This window comes from Vigna angularis, chromosome 3 (genome assembly GCF_016808095.1).
Source record: "Vigna angularis cultivar LongXiaoDou No.4 chromosome 3, ASM1680809v1, whole genome shotgun sequence".
Lineage (NCBI taxonomy): Eukaryota > Viridiplantae > Streptophyta > Magnoliopsida > Fabales > Fabaceae > Vigna > Vigna angularis.
Genome location: NC_068972.1, coordinates 42,343,535 through 42,354,711, shown reverse-complemented (window position 1 = coordinate 42,354,711; position 11,177 = coordinate 42,343,535). Strand labels below are relative to the sequence as shown.

General features: G+C 33.3%; 1 protein-coding gene across 1 annotated transcript; it reads left to right on the top strand.

Moving 5' to 3' along the window:
- The first annotated feature begins 206 nt into the window (after positions 1-206).
- LOC108326490 (acylamino-acid-releasing enzyme) lies at positions 207-10,786 on the top strand. The gene is made up of 18 exons (XM_017560021.2): positions 207-393; positions 473-618; positions 701-1,010; positions 1,795-2,019; positions 2,111-2,329; positions 2,430-2,498; positions 3,823-3,961; positions 4,637-4,788; positions 4,882-4,964; positions 5,042-5,163; positions 5,250-5,328; positions 6,043-6,220; positions 6,659-6,719; positions 7,060-7,182; positions 9,091-9,288; positions 9,707-9,775; positions 9,884-9,960; positions 10,567-10,786. Exons 1-18 carry the CDS (start codon positions 221-223, stop codon positions 10,628-10,630), a joined length of 2,487 nt encoding a protein of 828 aa, XP_017415510.2. The 5' UTR covers positions 207-220; the 3' UTR covers positions 10,631-10,786.
- The last annotated feature ends 391 nt before the right edge of the window (positions 10,787-11,177 follow it).

Genomic DNA, 11,177 nt, shown 5'->3' with positions numbered 1-11,177 from the left:
TATCTTTCAATACCAAAAATTAAAATAAGATTATGTAATATTGTGAAGTAAAAATATATATTTCAAATATATATATATATATATATATATATATATTTTATTTTCACAACTTTAACACAATATACATATTATTTTCTTTACTGGTTTATTGTTTATTTATTATTATGATAATGTATTTTAAATCCAATAAAAGAAATCACATTTGCGTCTTGATAAAAAAATGTGTGTTAAAATATGCAGCATGTTTGGTAGAACACCCAGCGTCTGTAATTGGTGTGGAAGAGTAGCACCATCTTTGTTTTTCCCACTTTATCTTCCAAATCTTAATCGTAATCTAATTTGTTCATTGTCAACGCTCATCACTCCAACTCCAACAACGCTTCCCCTCACTGCGTAACATTTTCTTCCCTAATCATCCATTTCGTTATTCATTCATTCATTCGTTCATTCTATTAGCTTCAATCTGTTGCAGAAGAAGGTTTTCGTTTTCACCACTTTCACCAATGGAAGACGAAAACCAAGCCACGGAGCAGGAATACGCCTTTCACTCCGACCTGCTCCACCAATTCACCGTCATCCCCTCCGTCGACAAGGCATGGCTCTTCAACTCCCACGCCGGTCAGTTTCATCCACACCAATTCCCTTCATGTTTCACTTCACTTCCCATTGCTCACCATTTTTGTTTCGTTTTGCATGGCAGGCTTGGCTTCGCAGGCAATGTTTTGCGTTAGTCAACCCAACCTTTTGACCAACAAGAGGAAGAAGTCCATCCTCTCCGCTTCCCTGCTCAGACAAAGCGACGGCACCGTTGCGTTTCACTGGGCTCCCTTTCCGATCGAATTGAGCGGAGTCTCCGCCATGGTTCCGTCGCCTTCTGCCTCCAAGCTGCTGATTGTTCGGAATCCCGAGAATGAAGGTCCTTGCCGCTTTGAAATTTGGAGCTCCTCTCAACTGGAAAAGGAGTTCCATGTCCCTCAATCTAAGCACGGTTCTGTGTACACTGATGGATGGTAAACTTATTATTGCTCTTTTGCGTGTTTGAATAATTTTTTATTCAAATATTAGAAAAAGTAAGAAGATAAAATTAAATAAATATAACTTAAAAATAATCTTTTGCTCATAAAGTTTCACGATTTAACTTATAAGCTAATTTTAATTTGTGTAGAAACTAAGTTTAACTTTTCTAAAACATGAATTTTATCTTATAAATCAGCTAATTTTAATTTTCGAGAAAGTTTCTTTATTTATTTGTTATTATTTTCTTTTCGTATAGCTGTAAGTGCTTCTGAAGTAGTTTATTCAAATAGGTTCTTATACTGCTTTAGCTATGTTTGGGATACACTCTTTTCATAGATGACATTTATAACAGATTAGAAGATACGAAAGTAAAAGGAATTGAGCTTCTAAGTTTAACTTATTACGTACTTCAACTGTTTAAAAGTTAACTGATAGAGCTCCTATAAGGGTCTTGTAGAGAGGAGAGAACCATAGTGGATGAAATAAAATTGGCAAAGAAAAGTGTTTGTATGAAGAGAAATGGAGAAAAAACAAGGATAGAAATGGAGATACGATTGGAAATAGGTCAGAGGTAGAGTGAAAAAGTAGTGGTAGACAGTAATATTAAACCGACGTACATGTTTGGAAGTGTTTATTTCTCGAGAAATAATTGCTCAGTTTTTAAAAAGTGAAAAATGAGCAATAATTTATTCAATAATGCACCAAATCAAACTTGTGCACGAAACTCTGTTGCCAGCTAAAATTTATGAGCTGGATTGCTGTTTTGTGTTATTGTAGGTTTGAGGGGATCTCTTGGAATTTGAATGAAACTTGTATAGCGTATGCAGCTGAAGAACCAGCTCCTGCAAAGCCCACATTCAATGATCTGGGTGGCTACCAGAAACGTAGTTCTTCAGACAAGGATGGTGGTACTTGGAAAGCTCAAGGAGAATGGGAGGAAGAATGGGGAGAGACGTATGCAGGGAAGAGGCAGCCTGCCCTTTTTGTCATCGACATAACTAGGTTTTGAATAATATATGGTTTTATGTTAAATTGATAATGAGTGATGTAACCTTTTAGACAGGAAATGCTAATTACAACAGTTATTTTGCAGTGGAGAGGTACAGGCCGTCAAAGGAATTGACAAGTCTTTGAGTGTTGGACAAGTTGTATGGGCTCCAGCAATCGAAGGCTCTGTGCAATATTTGGTCTTTGTTGGATGGTCATTTGAGACAAGAAAACTTGGTATTAAGTACTGTTATAACAGGCCATGTGCAATATATGCTGTTAAAGCACCACACCATGAGTCAAAAGCAAATGAAACTGAGACGTAGTAAGTGACTTCTGTATTACCTTTCATTTTGAAGGTGAATATCTTTTTATTAAGTTTGGTTTTGCTGAACTAAAGTTTGAAGGTGTATTGATTGATGTAGCTCAACTGAAGATGTTCAAGCTGTTAACCTAACTCAAACCTTAAGCAGTGCTTTCTTTCCACGGTTCAGGTAATAGCCAGGATCATTTTTCTTTTATTCTATTTTTTTCACATGCTGAAACGAAGTCCCACACCCTAGGCACAAAAAGGTAGAATTTTTAGTTTTCCAGTTTTTGGTGTGCAAATAACATATTGGTCTGAGTATTTTACACTCGCACTTTTGTATTTATCTCAGATTTTGCCCAATACCCCACCGATTTGGGGTCCTACAGGATACCTCTTGATTGTTTAAAAAATTGCATTACACTAATACATTACACTAGTCCCCCTTATTTTTTCACAAATATTACATGAGCACGATTGTTGTACATGTTAAAAAAATAGGGGTATGATGTGAAAAATGAAATCTCTTAGCAGGATTCAGCATAACTTACATCATAGGTGATTGACAAGATGATAAAAGAGTTAACTAATCGTGAAAGTAAGTGGTTACTGCTTCAGCTGATTATTTTCATGGCTATCAATCTCCAGAATCTGAGAGCGATACTTGCCACTGTGTGGTGGCTAAAGCATTATAAATACCTTTTTCCACAAAATGATTTCATTTTAACAAAGTTATATTTTTTATTTTTATACTTTTGAAAAGGCTGTAGAATTCTCCGTCAACTGCCTATATTTGCAGAATGTGAAATTACTCTCTGAGGTCTATATTCCTTGAGACTTACATTACATTCTCCATTATCTGTTTTTCCTAGTAAGGTGTGTGAGAAACTATAACTCAAACATTTTCCTGAAAATTAGTTACGTTCTAAAATGGAACATGTCATCACTTATCTGTTTTAGTCATATGGAAGTAGTTCATCTTTTTCTTTTATTTGAAATTTAAGCAATGAGTTATTAGTAATAAGCATGTGAATTAATGTCTGTCAACTGCCCGTATTTGGAGAATATGAAAGTAATCTTTGAAGCATATATTCCTTGAAACAGACATTAGATTTTCCATTATTATATATATTTTTTCCTTGTAAGGTTACTTCTATAAGAGTAATCTTTTGCACCGACTTTCCCTAGACCTGTGTACCAACTGCCAATTTTTGGAGAAATTGAAAGTAATCTTTGAGGCATATATTCCTTGAAACTTACATTACATTCTCTATTATGAATGTCTTCTTGTAAGACGTGTGAGAAATATTGCTGATTAAAAGCTGTCCAAATCATCTCAAACTTTCTCCTGAAAGTTTAGTTACCTTCTAAAATTGTACACATCATCACTTGTCAGTTTTAGTCACATGCATCTCTCTTTTTTATCCTGAAAGTTAAGCAAAACTTATCAGTAATATGAGCGTGAATTTGATTTCTATGATCTTGATTCCTATGCATTAATTTTCTACCAGCCCAGATGGGAAGTTTCTTGTATTTGTATCTGCAAGAAGCTCAGTTGATTCTGGCGCCCATTCTGCTACAGATTCACTTCATAGAATGGATTGGCCTGAGGATATGAAGCTTTATCAATCTTCTAAAATTCATGAAGTGGTAATTTCTTTTTCTTGTTGTCTAATTTAACTTTAATTTGAACAGATGCCACTGAGATCTATTTCTTTTGTTTCTCTTTTATTTATTCATTTTATTAGAGAGTATGTACTTCTCAACTATCCTATGCTTAAGAACTTTTCTTAGAAAATATAAAATTTTAACTATGAATCTCTGTATGTTTATGGTTTTACATGAAATTATTTGTTAAAGCTTTTTCTGTAATGGTTGAGTGGGGACAGTGTTCTTGTTGAAAATCTATATAATTTGTTTCAGTATCTATACTGACAAAACAGGAATTTTCCAGTTGGTTTTTTGTGGTTAGCATATTCAGCACAGTAACTTACTTGTTATCATTTTGGAATCATGGCTTCAATTTCCATAGAAGATAATGAATGGATGGGTATCTTTCACAGAATCATGTCTAGCATCAATTTCATGAATCATGTGGCTGTTTGTACTGAGGAATTCTTGCTGTTAGCAATGTTTTAAAAACCTAATACTAGTTTTCTGAAGCAACACCCAGACGTAACCTATGAACTCAGTTTTATATTTTCTAAAATATTTTCAAAATAAATTTGGAAATATTCATTTTGTTTTTTATTGCTTCATGACGATGTCTTTTTTTGTCTCCCAAACTCATACTAAATTTTTTTGCCTTTATTTCAAATTTTTAAGATTCCAGTTGTGTTGTTTGCGGAGGATGGCAGCTTCCCAGGGCTTTACTGTTCAAATATCCTCAGTGATCCATGGCTTATCGATGGCCAGACCTTAGTTATAGCTTCTGTATGGCACAGCAATCAAGTTTTACTTTCCATCAATGTGCTGAGGTAGCTATGATAGCGGTAATACATTTTGTTATGTTCGTGTAAATCTTTATGCAAATCATGACGATCAACATTCTACATTTTCATCAAATGTAGTGGAGAAATATTGCGAATCACCCCTGATAACTCAAATTTCTCTTGGAGTCTTCTTACATTGGATGGGAACAATATTCTTGCTGGTACTAACCGTTAGCTGCTCAATTTGTCTTTGACCATGTACATGTTAATTTATTCTAACTTGTTCAACTTTATATAGTTTCTAGCAGTCCAGTAGACGTTCCTCAAATCAAGTACGGAGCTATTGTTAAAAATACAACTAATGATAAAGAATGGAGTTGGTCAGATGTCTCAAATCCCATATTTAAGTGCTCAGACAAGGTTTTGTTCATTTTCCTTTTCGAATATTTGAAGAAATTAATTAAAAAAAAGTGTTACATGCTCAGTTGTATCATTGGAGGCTACAGGTTTGGTCATCGGTCTCGTCTCTTACATCCAATATAATGAAGATCTCAGTCAAGGATGCTTCCGAAAGCTTAACAAAAGGTATCTTTCTTACTTGGAGTCTTTAGGCTAATTAAATGCACGGATTTGCCTAGCTCTTAACCTTGCCACCAATGGCTAAAGTAAACTCTCGTGGCATTATGTGGCTCATGATATCTACAATAGTTCTGCAACAAAATCAATTGAACACTCAATGAAGAAGAAACCTAGCCAAATAATTTTATTGGACATCTAATGTTGAGTAGTATAGTATATGAGGAATGTTATTCATTCTCCTTAGCATTCTTACTTCATAAAAAGTAAAGAAAAAAAGTTTATGATTGGTTCATGAAGATGATAATGAAGATGATGCTAAGCTCTAAATAGAACCTGTATAAAGGTGCTGAAATTGAAATTTTGAAAAGCTAAATTATGCTAGGGAACAATAGAGAATAAAGACGGAGAAACTTCAGTAGAACTGTCCTGTCCTTTATGGATAGTATTAGTAGGGTTAAGTGTGGCTGAACTTGTCAGGATAAACGGTAGCAACATATAATTGATAGTTATTTTCTGTGTAAGATTGAAGTGGTTTGATGGTTTAGATGATCTTGAATATCACTAAAGCTATAAAACTGATAGCAGAGTTGAGTTAAAATAAGTAAGTCTAAAAGTCAAAGGCATTTTGTTTGCTTGATCTTTGGTTACACAGACAAGGTTACTCAAATTTCTTTTGAGGAATTTATTTTCTTCCTTTTCGTTCTGTCACTTCAATTTCAGGTGCTAGTCAACCTTATGAAGCTATATTTGTGTCATCAAAAACTAAGAAAAGTGATGCATGTGATCCATTAATTGTGATCCTTCATGGGGGACCACATTCTGTCTTATTGTCAAGCTTTTCAAGGCCATTGGCTTATCTTTCTTCGGTTGGATATAGCTTGTTAATTGTTAATTACAGGTAAACAATATCCTCTTTTGTTCCCAAGCATTTGATCAAGGCCATACAATTAAAATTCACGAGTTTGATATTCAATCGTGTTCCTGATGATTCTTTACATAGTGTTTGACCAGGAGATGGATTGTTATTCTCACTGTGATGCTCTTTCTAATCTGTGCTGGGAGACTTGGTATTTTTGAGCTTGAATCACACATAAAAGAAATAGCACTACTAGGTGTATAAAGCTGCATTATGTCATTAGTTATAAGTATTAATTCTATTATGAACTATATAGTTCACATCCTGAATTTAGAGGGAGCTTTGGACTTTTAAAGTTGTTTGTCATATATGCTAAGTGTTTTAATGTAAAACGGAATAAGGTCGCTTTAGATATCCAACTATAGATGAAGATATGTCTAAATATAGTCTGTTCTAACCTTACTTGATAATATTTCTCAGAGGCTCAGTAGGATTTGGCGAGGAAGCCTTGCAATCTCTTCCAGGAAAAGTTGGCTCTCAGGTATGTGGTAATTTTTTCTGTTTTTTTTTTTCTAAATTTTTCACTTGACAATGCTGTTATGTTATCTATCCCATGGTTATCAAACTCGTTAACTCACATTTTCAGTCCTGATTTCCGAGTTAACTCAAAAGCAAACTCGGTTTTTGAGTAAACTCAGTGGGATCGTGTAGAATCGTGATTTTAGAGTGATTTTGCGAGTTTGAAACGAGAAGATATTTTTTTTGGAGATATTAACGGGGAGATATTTCAAAACCATGTTCCAACTCCCAAAACCATTATCATATTCAGGAGATTTTTTTTTTTCATGAGGTTGTATCTGATCATGAATTGGTACATGCAGGATGTCAACGATGTGCTCACTGCTATTGATCATGTCATTGATTTGGGACTCGCCAGTCCTTCAAAGATTGCAGTTCTTGGTGGCTCACATGGTGGCTTTCTAACAACCCACTTGATTGGCCAGGTGCAACTAGTTCTGTTACTTTTAAATTCTGATTGTAACAGTTATTGTGATAATTGAACCATGGATTTATATTAACTTTAAAAAGGTCTATAGCACATAATTATTTGTGCTCAAGATTGAATAGTTACAGAATTAGTTTATGGTACTGAGGTCTGCTTATCCATTTTTAGTGTTGGCTGACATTATTACTACAACTTCAACATAATAATTGTTGTTGAAAGTATTTGTGACAAAATGGGTCACAAAGGATGGTGCCGTTCTGGTACCACATTAAGAAGAGAGAAACTGAAAAGGGATATAATGAATTTCGTGTTCTGTACCCACATGAGTATTCTTATTTATAATGAAGCGATACAATAATAAAGAAAAAAAATCAATACCTAATAGAGAAATATTTGGTAAGATGTCTCCCTGTAAAATCATATCATATCTCCCAATTTATTATCAAACCATACTTTTTACACTTCTCTCAAGCTGGAGCATGTATATCATGACACAAATTTGTTACAAATGTCATTAACACAAGATTCCTTAAGAGAATCATGTTAACTAGTTGGTTGACAAAGAATAAATTTAACATGCCGCTCTAGCTGGAACATGTGTATTATGAGTTAAGCTTACTACAAATGTCGTAGGAGGGCATGGCAGTTGCTGTTAAGCAAAAACTGCTTAGACAGCAAAGTGGCTGCTGGTGAGAAAAATTGGTCAGAGGGCATGGCAGTTGCCAGAAAACAATTCTCAGAGGATACAGTGGATACCCTAAAGCATGAATGCTTTGAAAGCATGGCAACTGCTAAGAAGCAACAAGAAAAATGCTCAGAGGGCACATTAATTGTCGAAGATCAGAAAATGTCAGTTCAACAAGACGATATTCCAATCGCTGGCCAAAAAATTGGTTGGGAAAATATCAGCATTGAACATCAACCGTAAAAAGCTCCCTAGATAAATGTCAATGATGAAAAATACCTGCCAAAAAATGTTGGCAGTGAACCATACCTGCCAGAAAAAATCGAAATTTTGTTTCTATCCAAGGAATAAACAAAGGCAAGGATAATACTTTAACATAGGGAAGCTGTGTAGAAGATTAACTACACAAGAATGGCTGAACTTATTTTATATATATATATATATATATATATATATATATATATATATATATATATATATATATATATATATATTATTCTATCAAAATTAAAAACTCATTTTCTATTAGAAATATTATTGATATTTCAAAAATGGTGAAGAGTACCGTGCCAGAAAAGTGTTGTGGTGAACAGTATTTGTTGGAAAAATGTCAGCAGTGAAACAATGTGTGGCACGGAGAAAACAGAAATCAGTTTCTGAAAGAATTTTAAACCTACAAGCAATGGACCCTCTAGGAAAGCATGGATCTTGCTAGGTTCTTGATACTATCTTGAATGGATTGGTACAGATTAAGTCATGGTGAATGAAATTACTCCGGTACCATATTAAATTTCGTATGTTGTTCACAGTTGTGATTTCATAGATGAACATGGGAAATCAGGCGGTTTGAACCCTGACATCTATTGATGTCCAGAATTTCTTGAACATTTTAAACAAACCTGGGTTATGTATTTTGAAATGTCTGCTGAACAATACATTAACTGTACATATTAACAGTATGGAACAATAAATTCAACTTTAAAATTTAATTCGTATTAGAAGTAACTTATCTATGGTAGAAATTACCTTGCAATTAACTCAGCATAATTTTTATAAAAAAATTTAACTAATGTGACAAAGCTGTATATAGGTGGGCATTTAACTAAGTTTGCAAAATTAGTATCCACTTTAATAGTGGTGTGACTTTGTCTTTTAAAAAAAAGTTTGGGCTTTTACAATTCCGTTGTGGTTTTGTTTTTCATGTATTTCTGATTTCTGTAGGCACCTGAGAAATTTGTTGCAGCCGCTGCAAGGAATCCTGTGTGTAACCTTGCACTGATGGTTGGTACAACCGATATCCCTGATTGGTGCTATGTGGAGACTTATGGAACCGAGGGTAGAGACAAGTTTACTGAAGCACCTTCAGCAGCGGATCTAACTCTATTTTATAGCAAATCTCCTATTTCACACCTCTCAAAGGTCTGCAACCCAGATATGGTTTTGAATATTAAACTGTAGTTATATTATTAATCAGTATTGTAAGCATGCTTCAAACTAAAGGATTAGAAAATAACAATTGCAAGAGCACTTGTATCAATAACAAGCCTGAAGTTTTGTCATCAAGGAATAGTTGAGGATTAATATTTTGAACAAATGCATTAACTATTTTAATTTTTCATGATCAATGAGACTTTTCTTGCCTAGAATTTTGATTTTGTTTCATTTTTTCCTCTTATTCCTTTGAATTGCATGATGAAGTTTTATTGTAGTATCCAGTAAACTGGTCTCAATGTTACTGATCCACCACACAACTTAATATGAAGTCTGTTTATGACATTTCGTGCTGCTTGCTGTTAAAATCTTGTATTGACGATTTATATTTTGATGATATGTTCAGGCAAAAACACCAACGCTTTTTCTACTTGGTGCCCAAGATCTCCGTGTTCCAATTTCGACTGGACTACAAGTAAGTATTATTGAGCTTCAACATATAGCTGCAAACTCTGAAGTGATTTTGCCTTATAAACTAGAACAGTATGACAGATAAATAAAACCATATTGTTTAAATTTGTAGTATGCTCGGGCTTTAAGGGAGAAAGGAGTACCAACAAAAGTCATCGTGTTTCCAAATGATGTTCATGGAATTGAAAGGTAAACAAATCTTAACACAAACATCTCTCTTTCGTCTATAATGATGTCCTATTCAGGTAAATTTGTTCACTAGCGAAAACAATATTAAAAAACAGTGAAATAAATTTCTCCATAAATTAATACTAGCTTATGCGTTAAATATCTAATTTTGAAGAAGTTAATAGAAGAGCTGTTTTGAAAATTAATGATTTTAGTTTAGTACAAATCCACGTTTGTTCCCTATTAGACTTTAATTGCTGATTTGGTTTGGTCCACTGCTACTATATCATTGAGTTGTTAACAGAAAATTTCAAATATATCTGTCAGAGAACAGCATATATTAAGGTTAATCGTCCAATTTACTATTAATATTATACATAAATGAGTAATTGACACTATTATCACATGCATATAAATAACATTTCTTGTAAATAATTAGATTATATGTTAACATTGGATCAAAATTACTTTTGAGATTAAAATTGTACAGGCACCAAAATGGCATATTTGTGAATCTATAAGAACTAAAGTTTAAGGCTTTTACTTTACACAGTTTGTCATTATTCTTGATTACTTCTCTTATAATAATTGCAATTGATAATATTGTTTGGTTCAACTTTTGTTCAGACCACAGTCCGACTTTGAGAGCTACCTTAACATTGCGATCTGGTTTAACAAGTATTGCAAATGAGATGCATTTTCAGACAAGTGACTTGAGCCATCATGCCATTAATGTTATTGTAATATTGGGGCAGAATATTTTATTTCTGAAAAGGAGAGTGTGGAGCATAATGCATTTGTAATTGGAATTTCTATCTATTTTTAATAAAAAGAATAATTCACTCAAGGTAATGTTGTAGCTTCGGGTTATTAAAAGCATGAGACACTGAATTATCACCGAATTTTCCATTATTTATTTATTTGCGGATAATTTTGTTTGAGATTTTGTACAACCCAAGGATGATTGTTTTTATGTCGAGCAATCTTTTTAGCACTCTTATATTTTTTAGCATCTATGAATAGAAGTCCAAATTATTCTTTAGCTGGAAATATTAATCTATTTTAAGTAGTATAATTTGAAATTCAAAAATATATTGAATTATATACTCTAAAGATAATTTTAGATGACACTATTCTAGATTTTACAATTTAAAATATATTTCTAAATTTATAAATCTGACAATAATGTAATTCAAAATATATTTGGATTATATAATTCAAAATATTTTTTAAATTGC

Bases quoted from the DNA above. Each gene is read 5' to 3' on its own strand.
- LOC108326490 (XM_017560021.2), top strand. From the start codon at position 221: ATGTGTGTTAAAATATGCAGCATGTTTGGTAGAACACCCAGCGTCTGT. The intron at 2,330-2,429 runs GTAAGTGACTTC...TGATTGATGTAG, and splicing joins GCAAATGAAACTGAGACGTA to CTCAACTGAAGATGTTCAAG. The intron at 5,164-5,249 runs GTTTTGTTCATT...TGGAGGCTACAG, and splicing joins TATTTAAGTGCTCAGACAAG to GTTTGGTCATCGGTCTCGTC.